The sequence below is a fragment of the Mus pahari genome, chromosome 9 (genome assembly GCF_900095145.1).
Source record: "Mus pahari chromosome 9, PAHARI_EIJ_v1.1, whole genome shotgun sequence".
In the NCBI taxonomy this organism is placed as follows: domain Eukaryota; kingdom Metazoa; phylum Chordata; class Mammalia; order Rodentia; family Muridae; genus Mus; species Mus pahari.
The window spans coordinates 41,984,827-42,005,748 of record NC_034598.1 but is presented as its reverse complement, the minus strand read 5'-3'; the positions used below and the strand labels follow the sequence as shown (position 1 = coordinate 42,005,748).

At 45.4% G+C, this 20,922-nt stretch overlaps 1 protein-coding gene across 5 annotated transcripts in view; it reads left to right on the top strand.

Annotated features, from left to right (window-relative positions):
- Adarb1 (adenosine deaminase RNA specific B1) overlaps positions 1-20,922 on the top strand; it is a 124,166-nt gene that overhangs the window by 97,410 nt on the left and 5,834 nt on the right. For 4 of the 5 annotated variants that reach the window (XM_029542103.1, XM_029542101.1, XM_029542100.1 and 1 more), the window contains exons 5-8: positions 1,534-1,702; positions 2,778-2,956; positions 4,237-4,405; positions 12,400-12,581. In XM_029542103.1, coding sequence (XP_029397963.1) covers positions 1,534-1,702; positions 2,778-2,956; positions 4,237-4,405; positions 12,400-12,581 — 699 coding nt within the window. The remainder of the gene's footprint in view (positions 1-1,533; positions 1,703-2,777; positions 2,957-4,236; positions 4,406-12,399; positions 12,582-20,922) is intronic. The other variant, XM_021204475.2, reaches the window with a different exon arrangement.

Sequence of the window (20,922 nt, the reverse complement as noted above, 5' to 3'; positions counted from 1 at the left end):
CTGGGTGTCTAAAGCCAGTGAGATGGAGCTGGGTGCACGGGTCCAGTGCTCTCAATGGTCGAGTGGCCTCAGGCAGCTGATCAATCCCTGGGAGCTGCAGTTCCTTTCTTCTAATGGAAACAAAAGCCCTCAGAGGGCACTGTGAGGACAAGTGGTGAGGAAGCTTTGCTAGCCCTCCTGCCAGGGCGCCTCCCACATAGCCTGTGTCTGAGTTCCCTTTCCTGTTGCTCTAATCAAATACCCTGATAAAAACAGCTCAGGTGGAGCTATTTCAGCTCATAATTGAAGTAGCCCATCATGGTAGGGAAGTCACCTGGCAAGAGCTTGAGGCAGCTGACCACATCACATCCGTAGTCAAAAAAATAGAGAAGACTGTTTTGTTCAGCTCCCTTTTGTCTCTTTTATGCAGTCTGGGGTCCCCACTCAGGCAATGGTGCTGCCCACAGTGGGCAGGTCTTCCCATTTAGCTAAGCTAACCAAGAAAATCTCTCAGGGCTGGAGAGATGGCTCAATGGTTAAGAGCACTAACTGCTCTTCTGAAGGTCCTGAGTTCAAATCCCAGCAACCACATGGTGACTCACAAACATCTGTAATGAGATCTGACGCCCTCTTCTGGTGTGTCTGAAGACAGCTACAGTGTACTTACATATAATAATAAATAACTATTTAAAAAAAGGAAGAAAGAAAATCTCTCATAGGCATTCCCAAAGGCCAGCCTGGGCTAGATAACCCCTTACAGATGTGCCCAGAGATTTATCTCCTAGGCCTAGGTGAGTCTAGAGTGCCAGAGTGACAGTGAACAGTAACCCTCACAACACGTAGCACGCATATTTCTGTCATTGTGAGTCTGCTCTGAGGCCATATTCAGAATTGGTTTGTTGATACTGTTGGATGTTGATGTTGTTTTTGTTGTTGTCATCATCTTAGGGATATATCCCAGGGCCACCCACATGAGGAGAGTATGTTCTACCACTGAGACACAATCCCTTCCATATTCAGGTCATAGTAGCATGTCTGGGTCAGTGGTTGGTTTCATGGGATTTAATCATGATGCTCCCTCTCTGGAAGGTCAAATTGTGTATATTTCACTCTTGGTGTGGGAAAGTGGGAAAGATTACTAATGAAACCGTGGAAGCCGGTTCTGTTTTCTGGTTCTCTTGAACCTGTAAGTCATTCCTCCTAGCCTCTTTAATATTTTACTTTAGGACTAATTCCAGGCCAGGTAGTATTTATGTATAGTGCTTCTTACCTGTAGTCAAGGGTGAATGTTCAAGCACCCATACATGCCAATGGAAACAACCACATTAAGTTCAGGGTGTAGGCTACAGAATGAGGAAGGCAGCTTCCTGGAATTGGTACGTAACAGAGCCTCAGGGAGAGGCTCTTTGTTCAAGTTTCTCAGGTAGGGATCCAGAGACATGAAGACACAGGAAAATAAGCTCCAGTGTCCAGCTGACCTGTGTGGTCCAGGTGCCGAGAGCACGTGTCAAACAGGACGGATCATGGGTCGCCAGTCATTCTCCTGTCTTTCAGGTACAGATGTCAAAGATGCCAAGGTGATAAGTGTTTCGACAGGGACAAAGTGCATCAACGGTGAATACATGAGTGACCGTGGCCTCGCGCTCAATGACTGCCACGCAGAGATAATCTCCCGAAGGTCCCTGCTCAGGTTTCTTTATGCACAGCTCGAGCTTTATTTAAAGTAAGTTTAGGAGTGAACACACAAAGGGAGCTATTTTATCTATCAGGAGGCATTGCCTAGCCTTTGCTTGTTTATGTAAGCACAGAGGAATCCTCAGGACTAACTGTGTGGGGAATACTGGGACCCAGCCTTGCTGTCCTGTGATGCTGTGTGAGCAGGACCCACTCTCCCAGGATGCCCAGTTATGAGCTAGAGTGAACTAACTCACTCACACACACACACACACACTCTCCCAGGATGCCCAGTTATGAGCTAGAGTGAACTAACTCTCACACACACACACACACACACACACACACACACACACACACGCGCGCGCGCGCGCGCGCGCATGCGCGTGCGCATGAATACTTACATAGAAATGTAGCATAATCATAAATTTCAAGTCCATATTTCAGATGGTGCCTTTTGTCTCATGCACGGACAATACAAACTTGTCTTCCCAGGTGGTGGTGCACACCTTTAACCCCAGCACTTGGGAGGCATGGTCGGTGGATCTCTGTAAGTTCGAAGCCAGACTGGTCTACAGAGCTAGTTCCAGGACAGCCAGGGCTACACAGGGAAACCCTGTCTTGAAAAGCAAAAACAAAACAAAACACAAGTCAAACAAAACAAAAAGAAAACATGTCTTTCCAAACTTCTGGTAAAGAATATCCTGTTCGTTTTGATCCCTGGGCATGGTCAGAACTGATCTTGCACCTGTCAGCTTTTCTTGGCAAGGCCGTATCTTCCATGTTATCTTTCTACCCTGGAATCATGCCTGAGAAGGAATGGTCACTCCCAGTTGATGACATATCGATCACTGAATGGACCTGAACTATTACTGTAAGCATGGGTAACAGTGATTCCAGTTCAAGCCAGACGAGGTGGTGTACAACTGTAAATCCTAGCAGAAAGAGGGAGCTGAGGCAGCAGAATCCCAGGTTCGAGGCCGTCCTGGTGTATATAGCAAGACACTATCTCCAGAAACCTACCTCTCCCTACTGAAAGCACTGGCCTCTGAGGTCAGTCTGATCCCGTAGACCCCACGTTGAGGCACACCTTTAACTGGCACTACTGTGACTTTCCCTTGCAGTAACAAAGAAGACCAGAAAAAGTCCATATTTCAGAAGTCAGAGCGGGGTGGGTTCCGGCTGAAGGATACCGTGCAGTTCCACCTGTACATCAGCACCTCGCCCTGCGGAGACGCCAGAATATTCTCTCCCCATGAGCCCGTGCTAGAGGGTATGACGCCAGACTCTCACCAGCTGACAGGTTTCTAAGAAAACATAATATAATGTAGTGTTAGAATGCATCCACATCCGTGTGCTTCTTCAGTTTTTTGTTTTTAATTTCATTTTGTTTTTTAAAATTTCAGCCTTAGGTATGGTCCCTGTAAAAATACGGATTCTTTCTTCCCAATTTAGTTAGAAAATGTTAATGAGGGCTGGAGAGATGGCTCAGTGGTTAAGAGCACTGGCTGCTCTTCCAAAGGTCCTGAGTTCAATTCCCAGCAACTACATGGTGGCTCATAACCATCTGTAATGGGATCTGGTGCCCTCTTCTGGCCTGCAGGCATACATGCAGGCAGGACACTAGATACATAATAAATAAATCTTTAAAAAAAGAAAAAGAAAATGTTAATGAATGAAAAATGCTAGTTCTGCCAGGTGTGGTGGCGCACGCCTTTAATCCCAGCACTAGGGAGGCAGAGGCAGGAGGATTTCTGAGTTCGAGGCCATTCTGATCTACAGAGTGAGTTCCAGGACAGCCAGTGCTACACAGAGAAACACTGTCTCGAAAAAACAAAAGAAAAAAGAAAAAAAAGAAAAATGCTAGTTCTAAGAGGAAAGTGCTGAGTGATCCCTCCCTGTATTTGCAGTGATTCTGACTGGTGAATGTGTGAACGCACGGTGAGGCCGCTCCACATTAGGAGGTGGACACAGGTGGGCGAGGCCCCTCTGAGGCCAGCCTAGCACTGGGCTTTATGACAGTTTGTAAGTCCCTACTCTCATACCCAAGCATCGTGTATTCCAAATGGCTTTCCAGGATTATGAAAACAGTGATACTCACTATAAATAATTACTATTCAAATAATAATAATAATAATAATAATAATAATAATAATAATAAATTAAAGTCACCCATATTCATATAACTCACTGCTAATCACTGGGAGTATCGTCACATATTCCCAATGGATTGATTTCTGCTTTTATTTTTTGACATGATGAAAATACAAAGGTTAATAGATAACAAGCAATCAAGTATCTGTTGCCCGGAATTAGCAAATCTTAGCATTTTTCTCCGTGTGTTTCCACTCATTAGTGATGGAAATCATCTCAGCCAAAATGTAAACCACCGTTTTCCATGTTCATAGTGTGTTTTGTATTATGTGTTTTTATATTTTTACTGGGATGTATATTTCGTATGACTCAAATAAATGTTTGCATACATATCTATAAATTATACTTTTAAATTTTGGGATGTTAGATGTGCTTTTCAGGATGGTAGCTGTTTTATCACCTGTGGGTTTTGAACCCTCTTTCTTCTAGAACCAGCAGATAGACATCCAAATCGCAAAGCAAGGGGACAGCTACGTACGAAAATAGAGTCTGGTGAGGGGACAATCCCTGTGCGCTCAAATGCCAGCATCCAGACCTGGGATGGAGTGCTGCAGGGGGAACGACTACTCACCATGTCCTGCAGTGACAAGATAGCACGGTAAGGCCACAGGGCCCTGCCCTCACCATGCATGTGCAATGAGTACCAGCCCTTTCCTATCTCCACTTCAGATCCATTTGTATTCGAACCCTATTCCCTGCTCGGGTAGTCCAAGAGTTAGTTCTCTGAGGACTAAGGTTCTACACAGGTGCTTCTGGGGTTACCTGGAGGGACAAGGGAGACCATGGCACAGGACACACCAGTATTCCCACGACACTTGCTTCCAGACATTCATCTTGCCTTTTATTATGTCTTTCTCAACATCGGTGACAATTTGCTCCCTGAGGAAAACATACAAGCATTCCTTGTCAGGGAACACTGTCCGCCCTTGCCGTGCCCATCAGTTAACACTGTGGTAATTGATCTTTACCAGCCAGAACAAGATGAGGCATCCCAGGCCAAGGAGAGAGCTCCGTGAACACACTGCTCTAGTTACCACGTGCCCGGGAAGCAGCTTCTCTGGGAGCTTAGATCCAGGTCAGATTGTAGACATCTCTGTCTTCAGATGCACTCCCAAGTTCCAGCGGCTCTTCTCTTTCTGTTTCAGCTAACATATGTCAGTGTATATAAAAGCAAACCTCTCCCTACAGAACACGACCCTGTGGCACCAGGGTAAGCAGTTCTGGATTGACTGGCCACCCAGAAGGTTTGGAATTGACATAGACAAAGCGCACGTGTGCCTTTTATCTCCTTCACATCAGATGGGTCACCTGATATTTCCTAACAAGCTCAGGGTGGCACAACTCACAGTGTGGTTTGAAACCTAGTCATCCCTTGTGTACCATTCATCCTTTCAGCGGTCATGAGCACTTTCCATTGATTTTTCTCTAAAGCAGATTTCGTAGGGAGCTGGGCTCACCATACCTATGCCTTGGACCGGTCTTCACCAGCACTGCTGCAGGTTGGGAAACACCTAGCTAAAGAGCAGAAAAAGTCAGGACCAGGAGTGTTTCAGATTTTAGAGGTTTTTGCAATTTTGAAATATCCGTGTGGACTCTACCAATTGAGCTACGTAACTGAAAACCCAAAGCTTACGTGCTTCAAACTGCCAGGCTTTGGTGGAATGCTGCCTGTGCCTACTGTGGCATGTTTACTTGTTATGTGTCTCTCAGTCTGTTGTCCAGATGCCTTTCTGTATTCACGTGTGTGTGTGTATGTGTGTGTGTGTGTGTGTGTGTGTGTGTGTGTGTGTGTGTGTGTTGTGCTGAAGATGGTGACCGACCAACCAAATATGATGGCTTGCCCATAGGCAGTCCCTTCTATTGTGTTGTGCTATATGTTTGTATGCCAGGATCACAGTGTTTTGATTACTGTCGATTTTATACTATTTTGAAATCAGCCAATAGGACCCTTACACCTTATTCTTTTTAATTTATTATTTATTTTATATGTGTGAGTATACTGTCACTGTCTTCAGACACACCAGAAGAGGGCATCAGATCCCATTACAGATGGTTGTGAGCCACCATGTTGTTGCTAGGAATTAAACTCAGGACCTCTGGAAGAGCAGCCAGTGCTCTTAACTGCTGAACCATCTCTCCAGGCTCTCCAGGCTCTCCAGGCTCTCCAGGCCCTCCTCCTCCTCTTCTTCTTCTCCTCCTCCCCCTCTTCTTCTTCTTCTTCCTCTTCCTCCTTCTTCCTCCTTCCTCTTCTTCCTCCCCTCCTCCTCTTCCTCCTCCTCCTCCTTCTTCTTCATTTTTTATTCCTAAATTGTTTGGCTTTCTAGGCTTCCTAGAGATTTCATAGGAATTTGCTTTTGTATGTTTGTTTTTATTTTCATACGTGTAAGTTCCCCTGAGACTTTGATTTGTTGATATCTTCACAGCATGGCATTTCGTTTTCATATATTTAATTTCTCAATTTGCACTTTTATGCTAATTTATAGCTTTCCCCTATAAAGAGATACTCGTACAATTTAATTTTTCTTTGTTTTGAGGCTGATGTGTGGTCTGCCTTGGAGAGTGTTCTCAGCACACTTGGGAAGCATGTGTGGTCTGCTGTTATTACGGTGGAGTGTTCTGTTTGTGTTAGATCCAGATGGTCGACAGTATTCTATTCTAAATCAACGGAAAAGCTTCCATTTTTCTCTTCCTTCTGATTCATGCGTAGCTGAGTGGGTGTTGGCGTTACCTAAACTTATTATGCTGCTGTCCATTCCTCCCTGTGGCCGCTGTCTGCTGCTCAGGATTTGTCATTGTTGCTGTTTCACACCCTTGTGTGTCTGTCTGGCAGGTGGTGTGTGTGGAAGTCAGAGGACTTGCGGAGATTGGTTCTCTCCTGCTTTGTGGGTCCTGGGGGTCTAACTCAAGTTGCTAGTGCCCTTACCCATTGAGCCACTTTGCTGGACCATCGATGTGTTATCTTGCTGGTAAATTGAGCCCTTTATCATCATATATTATCGTTTGTCTCTTCTGAAAGTTTGTGTAATTTAAAAATCTCTGTTACCTAATTATTCTTGCTCATCTCCTTATCTTGCAGGAATTATCTCTTCATCCATCCACTTTCAGCAATACCTGTGTCCTTACAGCTGAAATAAATCTCCTAAGATATAATTCACCCCTTTATGTTATTAATCCATTTGTCAATCTTGTCATCTGGCTGGAAAGTTTAGTTCATTAACATTGAAAATATTCTGGGTAGGGAAGGCTCATCTTGTTATTTCTGTGTGATGTGTAGTTTTATTTCTCCCTTCATTGGTTTACTGATTTGTTCTCGCATTGTCTTTCTTTTAAAATAACCTCATAGGAATATCATTTCTGTTTGTTTGTATTTTTGACAGAACTTCCTTTGTGGCTTTTAAGTTTTTTTTTTTTAAATATGTACGTGTGTGTGTGTGTGTGTGTGTGTGTGTGTGTGTGTGTGTGTGTGTGAAGGCCAGAGGTGTTGAATACAACTGGAGCTGGAGTTCCAGGCAGTTGTGAGCCCCCAGATGTAGATGCTGGGAAGCATACCCAGGTTCTCTAGAACAGCAATACGTCCTCTTAAACCCTGAGTCTTCTCTCCACCCCTGTAGTTAGGATTCTGACTACATAAAACATCTTAATATCATAGCTTTCTGTTTTAAACTGGTAATGATTTAACTTCAAATATGTATGGAAACTCTTCCTTTCTAGCTCCACTCCCCCATAATTTGTCAATAGCACAGATTATGTCTCTGTATATTTTATACCCACTTACATAGATCTATAGTCAAATTTATTTAAATTTGGTTAATCAAAATTATAAGCCAGGTATGGTGGTGTATATTCAATCCCAGCTCACAGAAGGCTGAAGTAGGAGAATCCTTTCTTCAAAGCTGAATTATATAGTGAGACCCTATCTAAAGATAAATAAGTAAATAAATAATAACCAAATAAATAAATATACTATTTTATTTATAATATTTATTATAAATATTTTTTAAACCTATATTTATTGTATATGATAGTTAATTTTTTTTTTGGTTGGTTTTTTGAGACAGGATTTCTCTGTATAGCCCTGGCTGTCCTGGAACTCACTTTGTAGACCAGGCTGGCCTCGAAATCCGCCTGCCTCTGCCTCCCAAGTGCTTGGATTAAAGGCATGTGCCACCACCGCCCAGCATGATAGTTAATTTTTAGTATTTATTTTCACTTATGGGTATGTGTGTATATCTGTATGAATGAATACTGTAAATGTGAGGGTGATTCTGAGGCCAGAAAAGGGTGCTGGATCCCTTGCAGCTAGAGTTACAAGAGGTTGTGAACACTTACGTGGATCTGAGACCTGAGCTCCAGGCCACTGAGCTCTCAACCACCGAACTGTCTCTCCAGCCCTGAAGTTACCGTGGATGTCTGTGTGTTTACCTTTGCAGGAGAGCCTCCTCACATTTTTATCCAGCTTCTGTTGCTGTCTACCGTTCTGATGCTTCAGCCTGAAGGACTCCCCACTCTGTTTCTTCTTAGGTCTAGAAGTGATGCAACTCTGCCCGCTGGTGAGCCTCAAGAAAGTCCCAAGTCCTCGTCATTTATGAGGGATACTTGAGGACATCTTCCCACTGCTTTCTGGGTCATAGGTTTTTACTAGGAAACTGATAAGCTCTCTTTATACGAGCATTGACTTACCACTGCTGTTTAAGACTGTCTGGACTTGGTTTAGCTGTAATGCGCTCAGTGCTGTTTTCCTATTTACCTTCATTTTTGGTTCTTTGCCCTTGAATCTGTGTGATCTCTTTCTTGCCTTGGGGATTCAGGTATTTCTCCAAATAAACTTCCATTCCCATTTTCTTTCTCTCGGAATTCCCAGGACTTGCATGTTGTTCTGCTCACTGGTATCCCTAAGCCCCATAGCCCGTCTTCATTTGCAGTCTTTGTATTCTTCTAATCTACTCTATGACGGTGTTGATGGCCAACCTTCAGCTTCACTGACTTTTTCTCCCATTGGTTCCACAGCCAAGCTTTTCAGTTGAGTTGTTTTCTTCTTGTTCAGAATCTCTCATGTATTAAGGTTCCCCCTGTGTTGACAATCTCATTTTCTTTATGCAGTCTTTTCATAGAGTTGTGTGCCTGTGCTCTTTTAGCTAATTAGCCATATTTATGTTATTTTTTTTTAAATTTTATATACATTGGTGTTCTGCCTGGATGTATGTCTATGTGAGGGTGTCAGATCCCCTGGAACTGGGGTTATGGCACTACACTTCCCTTGTAGGCAGGGGTCACTAAAGTCATGCCCGATAAAACTGGCTGTCCTGGCCCTTCATGGCTGTCTCTGCTCAGTTTTACAGAGGTCTGAATCCTGTAGATTCTCAGTTAAATACGATTTCTTCCCCCCCCCCCCCAGACAGGGTTTCTCTGTATAGCCCTGGCTGTCCTGGAACTCACTTTGTAGACCAGGCTGCCCTCGAACTCAGAAATTCACCTGCCTCTGCCTCCCGAGTGCTGGGATTAAAGGCATGAGCCACCATGCCCAGCTTAAATATGATTTCTAACTTACTAATATTCATGGAAGTCCCACACCGGTGACAACAAAAGACGTGTAGTAAGAGAGAGCTCAGACCCTCAGTCAGCATTGAGACAGAGTCTAGAGTAGGAACAACCTTGATGCTCTGCAGCACATAGGCATGGATTTGAAGGGTGTGCTGGGGGGGAGGGGGGGTCTCTGCCTTTAGCTAAAGGGGAGGCCACACAAACAATTGCCAGAGTCAGAATTTTAAAGCTCTGTGTCCTTTATTTCATATTTAAGAAACACTGCTTTGAAGAAAAGCACAAGCAGACTGATAGAAATTGGAATGACAGATGTTTCCAGAAAAGCCACCAAGGCTAAGGAAGTCATGTCCAAGAACAGCATAGGGGCCAGAATGATGTCGGTTGGATGTGAGGCCTCCAAAGAGGCCAGTGTATAGATCTGAATGTGTAGAAGGCTGGGCAAAGGCCACTTGCTCCTCTTGTAAAAGAGCAATGAGGGCTGGTCTAGGCTGAGGATGGGGGGGGATGCAATAGAGATGACCATAGCGTCCAGCTAGCCAGGTGTCAAAGGCGGCCTCAGAAGGGTTGCCCGTGGGACAATGAGAGGCCCTAGAAGAGACCTTAGTCTGTGGCCTCTGCCACTGGAGGATACAGGGAAAGACAGATCCAAGGACAGGCTTGTTTGACACATTGGCTTGCTCAGGACGGGTGGTAAGTAGGCAAGGGCTGCTTCTCAAATGGGGAAGGGGACTTCTACAGAGGTGTGGGAAGCTGCTGGAAGAGTCGCAGTGCATCAGGGTTATTTTGAAGATTACAGATGCCTTTCTCTGAAGGTTATTTGTGACATGGATGCCGAGAGAAAGGAGAGTCACCGAGCAAACTGTCGCCCTGCCCCGGCTGCTTGTCTGAGCTGTGGAAAGATGTCGTGCACAGACAAGTGTTTGCCTTCTTGTTTGTCTTCCAGTCAGTGTCCTTGGGTGCTCAGGGCCAGGTTAGGCTCTGCAGTAGATTCAGCTGACAGTACTGTGCAGTCCCTCTTCAAACAATAACCTAAGGAAAATGAAACAGAAAAGCCACTGACCAGTCCCGAACCCAGCATGACAGACTGAAAGCCCGGCGGTCAGAGGACCTATTGTCTTCCAGTGACAGATGAGTCCCCTTCCTGGGGCCCGAGCAGGGAAGCCCCTCACCCAATGCCCTGGCCCAGGTGGGCATGAAAACTGGGCAGGCGTTTCTAGGGGTGTGTGTGTGTGTGTGTGTGTGTGTGTGTGTGTGTGTGTGTGTGTGTGTGTGTTACTTGGTGAATGCTTTGCACCATGGAATCTGGCTGTATCTGTGATGTCCTTCCTTGCCCAGTGGTCTGTGGTCTGGGAAAGTGAGAGTAACCATTATTCTCTGTAAGGCTGATTGACATGAACCTGTCTTTCAGTGGAGCTGGCTGAGGGCTCTGTTTTCTACCGGGTGCCTCAGAGCTCTAGAAGCTCCTGGGATCCTCTAGGAAGTGTGTGCTCAGAATTAATGACTCCTGACAGATGCTGGTTTCTGCAAGATTCTGCATTCCTGCCCAGGGGACTGAGTTCTGCTTAAGTTTCTAAATCAGCAGGTTTCTCATCTGCATCGGAAAGGAGCCCTTGGGCCTCCAGAGCTGAGTCATTTCAGATGTTCTCTAAGGGTGGGGATGGCTGTTCAATGTCTTTTTTTGGAGGGTAGAAAGAATACACCCTAGGGATTACAGGTTGTCCATTCAGCATGTTGATCTTTTTTGTGGGGGGCTGAGGGGGGGTCATAGAAACTAGAAGTATAAGTTATGTAAAAGGCTTGTGAGGGAGCTCAGTGGGTGGCACCCGTGTGCCCAGTCCTGTAGGCCGAAGCAGGGAGACCAACCAACCTGGAGCCCAGGGCTGAAGCTTGAGGAGAGCTGGCAAGAGAAAGTTGGCCTGCTGGACATGGGCAGTTTTCTGAGGACCGTTTGGTGGTTCCTGGGAGGGAGTGGACTAGACCAGCCAGTGTCTTCCCAGGGCTATGCCTGAGAGAGACCAAGGGCCAGACCCCCGGCTTCCTTCAGAAGGCACAAATGGGAAGGGCAAGAGTGGCATCATTTGCCCCTGGTGTGGTTCCTGTCCTCTCCCATCACATGTGACACACACAAAAGTTGCTTGGTATGCAGTGGTTTTCAGGTTATCCAGCTTCTCTCTTGTGTCTGGGGTGAAGAGAGCAGACACACAGTAGGCCAGCAGTGTGTCAGAGTGTTGCCCTGCAGACGTCAGACAGTGGTGTGGTGACTGCCAGCTCGTCACCATCACTGTCTCTAGTGCATGTACCACACACATACACACACACATACACACATACATACTCTCACACACACACAATAGACTGTAGCCCTGGATCAGGACACTCATTCCCTGACTGAGCAACCATTTTATTAGAAGCAGACAAGGTGTGTGTCTGCTAGTTAGTCTCTGTTAACTTTACACAAACCCAGACATAGCTGGAAAGAGGAAATCTTATTTGAGAAAATGTCACCATAAGACTGGCCTGTAGGCAAGTCATAGGGCATCTTTTTGATTAATGGTTGCCATGGGAGGGCCTAGCCTTACTGAAGAAGGCAGTTGCTTGTCTAGGCAGGTAGACGTAGCCGATGTAAGGAAGCAGGTGAGCAATGTGGAGAGCATACCAGCAGCCAGCACTTCTCCATGGCCTCTGCTTCAGTTCGTGCCTTGAGTTCCAGCTCCAACTTCCCTTAGTCCCGGAGTGTGGCTTCCCAGAGTTTTAAGTTGAAATAAACCCTTTCCTCTCCAAGTTGCTTTTAGTTTCGACCTTTTATCACAGCAATAGAAACCCTAAGATTATGACCCAAAATTATCTCACAGTACAAGGTAATTTTTAAATAGACTTTTGTTTAAGACTTGAGCTGCTGAGTCAGCCGTTTTCACTGCCCTGGTCTTCGCCTTTTACAGACCCCCACCTTTTACAGACCCCCACCCACCCAGCATTTGCCATGAGTTTCTGTGCTGTCTGCATGGGGTGCCATACCTGTATCTCCTAAGATGTGCTTGCTTCTCCCTGCAGCTGGAACGTAGTGGGCATCCAGGGGTCCCTGCTCAGCATTTTCGTGGAACCCATCTACTTCTCCAGCATCATCTTGGGTAGCCTGTACCATGGGGATCACCTCTCCAGGGCCATGTACCAGCGGATCTCCAACATAGAGGACCTGCCACCACTCTACACCCTCAACAAGCCCCTGCTAAGTGGCAAGTACCTTCTTGGCTGTGACCTCCTATCCCTGTGCCCCGAGCTCACAGTGTCTGAGTCCTACACATTGAAACACCCCCACCAGGAGCCAGCATGCGGCTGCCAGGCAGCAAAGCCATTAAGAGGGGAACAAGACCTTGTCTCTGAGCCACTTGGCCTGGTCTCCAGGGCCTTTTAAGGCAGTCCTTCTACAAGATAAATGCCTCTCCACGGCTGTGAACCTTGCTATGTGCTACAGAAGTTGCAGGAGCCTGACCCTCTGTGCTTTCTCACATACCTTGTATTCAGTCCTGCCCCAGTGGCAAAGACTTAGGCATTCTTCCCAGACTGGCTGGGCTGGGGCTTGGCGACTATCCATCTCACTCAGGTGTTATCCCAGTTGCTGCCGGCCTCTGCCGCCCAGCCCCCTCCGCACTGTGACAGATGTGGCAGCCGCGCTGACCACTTACCTCTCTTTCCTTGGTGCCTCTCCTGCCCTTTACACCTTTATTCCTGGTTTCTTTTCTTCTTTAGAGTGTCAGTGGCTAACAGTAAGGTGAACAGGAGCTTTGGAATTCAAAGGTCCTGACTTCTAAGCTCACCCTTATTTAAAAGGACACAGCTAAGGTATTTTTACTCGTTTAAAAAATAACATTTTACTTACTTCTGTAAGCTCAAAACTAAAATCATATCCTAAACTAAAAAAATGCTTTTCTGGGGGCGTGCATGTGCACTCTGCCTCAGGCCTTGCTGCTAGCATGTCTTTAACCACAAGAAAGCGGTGTGGACTTTGTTTGACAGCATGTCTGTCAGAGCATTGGAAGTCCGCAGGGAAGGGGAAAGATGAGAGGTATCTAGGATCAAGTATTGCAGCTCCCTACTCCCTAAACATTTCGTGTTTACTCAGAAGACCTGATGGTTAGGTTGAACTTTGCAGTATTGTTAGGACATTAATCTCCCATGAGTTGGGAAAACTTTCAGTGTGGTATGTTTGGAAGAAGAGTGCTTTATTAGCTGTTGCAATAACAAGGTGTTTGAGGGTAGACGCTTTATAAAGAGATATGTGTTTAGCTCACAGCTTTGGAGACTGAAAGTCTAAGATCAGGGGCCTCATCCCTTCAGCATCTAACTCATGGAAGGCATCACAACAGAGAGAGGAATGCATGCAGAGCCCATGGTGGGGCTGGAAAGATGGCTCAGCAGTTAAGAGCACTGACTGCTCTTCCAGAGTTCCTGAATTCAGTTCCCAGCAACCACATGATGGCTCACAGCCATCTGTAAAGGGATCTGATGCCCTCTTCTGGTGTGTCTGGACAAAGCTACAGTGTACTCATATAAGGATCCCTGTTTATAAGAACTTGCTCTCCAGGACCTAACCAGGGCTTTGTGAAAACACGGATCCCATATGAGTGTATGTGCCCAATGACCTAACCTCCCCTGGGCCTCAGTTTTGTCCCCAGCTCAGTAAGTGCGAGCCGCTGCATCTGTCTGGCCTTTAGAGAGCACAGTCCACCCAGATCCAGAAGACCGTGAGCGCTCAGCTCAGGCTGTCACTGCCTTATATTCACGTTTATGTGAATGTAGGATATGGGACCACAGATGCCCCAAAAATAGCTGAATAGAATGTGTAAACCATATTCTCTCAATAAGTGAAATCTGAAATGGACTTCATTCATAAAACTCAGATGTGTTTGACCATGTTTTATATATATGAAATTCATATATATGTAAAAATATAATGACAAATACCTGCAGGATAGAATATAAAGTCACTAAAGTATGTAAAAGAAAGTGTTCACCTTGTCCCTTCGTGTCATCTGTACTTAAGGCATAACTCTCATAACTCTCATAACTCTCATAACCCTTCATTTTTGCAGTCCCTGCCCTTGGCCTATCTGCCATCCCAGAGACCACACCCGCAATGCAGCCAACACAGTTGACTGTGCAGGTGGCAGGGCCACACCCCTCTGTTGACTGCCTTGTTGGTAGCGTAGCTCCTGTAGCTTGTGTGCCTCAGTTACTGGGGTGGACCAGCTACTGATCCCCTGGAAGGTAAGTAAGGAAGTATGCATGACCCGACCTAGTCACCAGACAGCCCCAGAGTCACTGCAAGGTGCAAGCTGCCTGAGATAGTCTCCTGGAAACGACAGTGCAATGCGTTGCTGCTGTTTGGCTTCAGTGAGGAACATGGACTAGGAAGCCTGAGAGGCTGGCAAGGGTTGGCCCAGCAGAAAGTCACATGGCTGAGGGATGGAGTGGAGGGCAGGCAGATACGCCTGCACCCACAGCCTGTAGCCGTCAAGAAGATGGAAATATACCACAGTGGGTGTCACAAAACCAGAAGCAATTAGAGACGTTCATGTCTTCCTTCATATATGAGATCACAGTCTTAGTTAGTCTCCCTCACAGCACAGCTTTGCAGTTCTCTAAGATGTTGTCTTAGGTCTAACAAGTGCCTCGAACAAAGGCACCATTGGGACATGAGTCGATTTCTGTCAGCTGCTTGCTGAGATGAGCAGATGTGGTGTGAAGCTCAGCCCCTTACGGTTGGTGTTGTCTGTGAGAGACCCTGCCTCCTCCCCTTTTATCTGTGGAATAAAAGTGTATCATGTGGATTATCAGGCTTCGGGGAGGAACATGAATCAACACACACACACACACACACACACACACACACACACATACACACACATACACACAAGACACAGGATAACTAAACTCACTAAGACAAGGTGACCTAAAAGTTGACAATCATGATAGGAAATCCAGCACCGGGCTGCTGCTTTTGTTTTCTTTTGCTTGTCTTACGTGCAGTCACATTTGAAATAGTTTTTATTGCCCCGTGAAAGCAGATTGTTGAGAACTTTCTGATGCACTCTTGAGCTTTGGCTTTGCAGGCCAGAGGTGGTTTGTATCACAGGCATGTGCTGCCACATTCAGCTTTTCACCTGAACACTGAGGATCTGAACTCGGGTCCTTATCCTCACGCATGTGGGACCAGCACTTCACCTCCCAAGCCATCTCCCTGGCTTCGTTTCTAGTGGCTGGAAACAGGACCATCTCCGGCTTTCTTGGCAGCTCTTTCCTATTAGCTGCATATCCAGCACCTGCATGTTCCAGGGCTGCCTGGGGTCAGCTCCTGTCCAGTAGGTTCCCGACTTTGATCCTCCGCTGACCAAGACCATTATCCAAGGCTCATTGAGATACAAGAGGACAGTCCAATGGTGAGGACTGCCCCCACATGAGGAGGGCTCTAGAGCCTGGGTGACAGACAGGTCGCTAGGATGATGCTGGGGTGGACTGGGCTCCCTGAGTGCTAGTTTTCAGGGCAGCATGGTCACAAGAGTGGGCAAACAAGGGGGCATGGGCATACGATTCCTAAGAGCACAGCCTGTGTGTGAGGGAGCTCTGGGGAGAGTAGGATGGCCAGGCCTTGGGGAAGCTCTAATCCTCCCTGCAGGAGAACAGTGGTTGCTCATTCTGACAGGTTCGCAAGCAGCAACCAAGACACTTCTGTAAAGAAAGTAAGTGACCATCCCGGCTACTCTGCTCCTGCCTTAAGGAATTGGTTATCAGTGGATACAGCTTCTCGTGTCTGGCCACTCCCTCCCATGTCTGGAGGCTCTCTGGACTACCATGGGCAGGTACCCACCGTGTGCATGGCCTCCTTAAAGTTAATGCCTTAGGGCTAAGGATGTAGCTCAGTGATAGAGCACTTGTCTTCCATGTGAGCTCCCTTGGTTCAGGTCCCCTGGAAGGAAAGGGTGAAAGATTCAGTTTATTTGCAGAATAAAGACTAGTGAGTTTCCCTTAATCTACTAATAAGGACTAATAATAATTTCTAAAACACAAACTCATGGTAATCATAAATATCTGTATTGGTCGTTGCATATAGAATCTATTATCAGTCAGGTGAGTATGCCTTCGAAGTGAAAATAAGAAAGCCGTCAGTACAGCTCTCCCGATTTTTTTAGTTGACTCCATTATGAGGCCACTTCAGAGTTTCTCTGCAGTTTTGTGTTAAAAGTTCTCATTTAGCACACTTAATTTACAACAACTGGGGACTCTCATTACCCGCCAAGTCATTCCTGCTTTTATTTGTCTCTGCACAGTGGCCTATGATCAGCTCATTACCCTACTTCTCACTTAGCAGCCCCAGAGAGATAAGTTGCTCATGGGTGTCCGCCCTCACAATGTGTGTCAGCCCTGGAGACTGGAAATGCTCTCGCGTGACCGTTTCTAGCCTTCTGCTCAGATAAAGCATATGGTTAGATTGGAACCTCGGGCTAGCCGGCTTCTTTTTGCCTTATCTGTTCTGTTTTTTGTTAAAGATGGCAATTTACTTAGCTTAAAATATAAGGGGGAAGAGCCTGCACTTTTAGGGTTTTACTTCTTAGTTAATTGACCATTTGTTTGTCTTTAATGTAGAATCTTGCAGGCCTAGTATGCAGGATTCACACAACAATGGTCCTTCATTCTAGTCTTATCACACAGAAGTAATACAATTGGAAGGGAAGATGACACGATACAAATAGCCATTTGTATACACACAATCCAATTTCATTGTGGTCAGAGGATTCCCACGCATTGCAGCTAAGTGGACATTGATTCATACCTCCTCCCTCAGAAAAGGAACTGTCTTCATATCTTCCATTCAGCAGTTGGGTAGCTCAACAACAAACCCAGGAAGAGGCAGTTGCAGATCCTGAGGTGAATCAGAAGCAAGGATCCGTGTGAGAAACTGGCAAGGGTGTTGTTCTCAGAGGAAATGATGTGATTCAGTAAGTAGGCCAAGAGGCCGAGTTGCCCAGCAGAGCTGCAACCTTGAAAGAGATCATTTTCCTGCGCACACGTCAGGAAGCCGTCTTGGCTGTTAGGAGCCGGGTACACTCAGCATGCATACTTCTTGACAAGAACCCTGCCCGAGCCGTATTTACTACAGCCGTGCTGACAGCTGCTGGGCAACACTGGGCCAGTTGTACGTGCTGCACACAGCAGTGGGACTTTCCTTTAGAGCAGTGCCAGTTCTTCTAATGTCTGACATCACCTTTTTTTCTTTATAGGTAGTCATATCTGGGACCAGAACTGTGCTTTGAAAAGTTCTAGAGAGTGTGTAAGGGTTCTTTTCTCTCCTTTTCCTCTCCCTCTCACTCCTCCTCCTGTTACTTTCTTAACAGGCCTTACTGTGTAGCCCAGGTTGACCTGGAACTCTTGCCTCAATCCTCCTGCCTCAGCCTCCTGAGTGTTGGGATTACTGGTCTTCCACACTGGGCTGCAAGGCTACTGTAGTTAGTATCTTTGTCAGACATAAAATGGGTTAAGATTCAGCTCTTTCCCGCCGGGCGTGGTGGCACACACCTTTAATCCCAGCACTCAGGAGGCAGAAGCAAGCTGATTTCTGAGTTCAAGGCCAGCCTGGTCTACAAAGTGGGTTCCAGGACAGCCAGGGCTATACAGAGAAACCCTGTCTCGAAAAACCAAAAAAAAAAAAAAAGGTTCAGCTCTTTCCCATCTGTTTTGGAAGAGTTTGCTTCAGGTTGATACATTTTCTTCAATGTTTGGTTGAATTCACAGTGAAGCTATTTGATGGAGGTTTCATTATGAGGAAATTACAAATTAATGATTTATTTATTTTTATTTTATGTGCATTGGTGTTTTGCCTGCATGAGGGTATTGGATTCCCTGGAACTGAACTTAACAGACAGTTGTGAGCTGCCATGTGGGTGCTGGGAATTGAACCCAGATCCTTTGAAAGAGCAGGCAGTGCTCACAACCACTGAGTCAACTCGTCAGCCACAGGAAATTATAAACTGATTGTCTGTTACTTCTGTTTTTTCTTTTAAAGATTTATTTATTTTATTTATATGAGTACACTGTAGCTGTCTTCAGACACACCAGAAGAGGGTGTCAGATCTTATTACAGATGGTTGTGAGCCACCATGTGGTTGCTGGGAATTGAACTCAGGACCTCTGGAAGAGTAGTCAGTGCTCTTAACCGCTGAGCCACCTCCCCAGCCTGTCTGTTACTTCTTTAATCTTTGTCTTTGGGTAAGCTTGATGATTTGTATCTTCAAGAAATTTGTGCATTTCATCTGATTTGTGAAATGTAGGTGTAAATGTGTTCCTGATATTCCTCTTACCATTTTAATCTCTGTGGCATCTCTGGTGACACTATGTCCCATCCTGGTATTGGTGATAGTACTGGCTAGTTTTATGTCAACTTGATACAAGCCCGGGGCATCAGGGAGGAGGGAACCTCAATGGAGAAAATGCTTCCATAAAATAGAGCTGTAGGTAAGCCTGCTGTACATTTTCTTAATTAGTGTTGATGGGGGAGGGTGCAGCCCATTGTGGGTGGAGTCATCCCGGGCTGAAGGTCCTGGGTTCTATAAGGAAGCGGGCTGAGCAAGCCATGAGGAGCAAGCCCGTCAGCAGCACCCTCCATGGCCTCTGCCTCATGCTCCAGGTTGGTGCTGTTTGAGTTCCTGTCCTGACTTCCTTTGGTGATGAACAGCGATGTGGGAGAATAAGGCAATAAACCCTTCCCTCTCAAGTGCTTTGGTCACGGTGTTCTCATCACAGCCACAGAAACCCTGAGACAGTGGTTCCCCTCTTCCTTTTCCAGTCAGCCTAACTAGCAGCATCCATTCTTTCAATCATCTCCAAAAATAATTTCTGCTTTCATTGATTTTTTCTCTATTATTTTCTGTTTTTCATATTAATTACTTGTGTTTCATCTTCATTATTTTATTTCTCTGCGAGCACACTGTACTTGCTCTTTCTCTAGTCCTTTGCCACGCTAATAGAGGCCTTTGTCTTTTACTGCTTTTATAATATTTATAAATATCATTATGTCCTGTTCTCACTTGCACTCATTTCAAAACTCCCTGTCTACAGGTTATTCACGAGTGTGCTTTTTACTTTAGAGTATTAGAGGGGTTTGCAAAACTGTTTATGTTACTAATTTCAAATCGACTATCATTTTGTAACCTTAGGTCCTTTTACATTTATTAAGACTTTTTTTGCAATGAAGTGATGCTCTGTATCGGGCTGGTGAGATGGCTCAGTGGTTAAAGACATTTGCTGCCCGGCCTGGTGACCTGTGTTGGAACTTCTGAGTATACATGGTGAAAGGAGAGGAACTGTTTGCCACAGGCTGTCCTCTGAACACTACATGTATGCTCTGTTATGTGCATGTGTGTACATACACATACACATACACACACACACATATAATGTTTTCAAGAAATGGTTTCTCTGTATATCCCTGGCTGTCCTGGAACTTGTTCTGTAGTCCAGACTGTCCCTGAGCTCAGATACCCTAATGCCTCTGCCTGAGTGCTGGGATCAAAGCTGTGTACCACCACTACCTGCATAAATACATTTTTTAACTCTGTCCTTATAACTATGCTGTGAGAACCGGAAGAGAACGCATATCAGTTGTTTTTAGGTAAAGTGATCTATACTGCCAGCTCCACCAATTGACTGACTTTGTCGTGCCTGCCATGTCCTTACTGATCTACAGGACCTGTCAGCACATGAGAGGAAGATATTGACTGTCTCTTAACAAGAATCGTAGGTTGTCTATTTCTCCTTCTAATTTAAGTCTTTACTTCGTGTATTTTAGTTCAGGATTGTTTCCATCTCTTCATAAGCAGCCTCCTTTATCATTGTAAGATAACCTTTAACTCTAGGAAAGTCCTTCATTCTGAGATCTGCCTTGTGACCGCAGCTTTCTCCCAGTTACTGATCTATCTATGTAATGTCTTTTTACTTTAAACACAGCAATCTCTTCCCTTCACTGAGGTGTTTGAGCCATTTGCTTGTATTGTGGTTATGTTAACTGTCATTTTGCTGCTTCTTTTCTATTTGATCCACATGTTGCCCTTTCCATTGTTCTTATCACAATACAGAGTTTAATGGTGATATTTTAGCTCTGCTTTACTTATTAGCTGTTACTTTTATAGATTTAATAAGTTTAAAGGGTTTATAATAGACATCCTTCATGTACCATAGTTTGCCTTCAAGTGATACACCCCCACTTCACACAGAGAGACATCCCCCTGGCTCTTACAATAGATGCTTCGTTTTCTCTTCCCCCAGCCTTTGTGGTATTATCACAATTTAATTCTCTTGTGTACTAAAAATCCCACACAATTACTTTCATTTCAAAATTCTTTTAACATTTAAAGGTATTTAAATGATAAGGCTCATTCTCTCTCTCCTCTCCTCTCCTCTCCTCTCCTCTCCTCTCCCCCCAACCCCCCACTTTCCTTTTTATGGGTCAGGATTCCCACTTGCTCTCATCTTCCCCTCTGACTGAAGAACTCTTTTTTTTTTTTTTTTTTTTTTTTTTTTTTT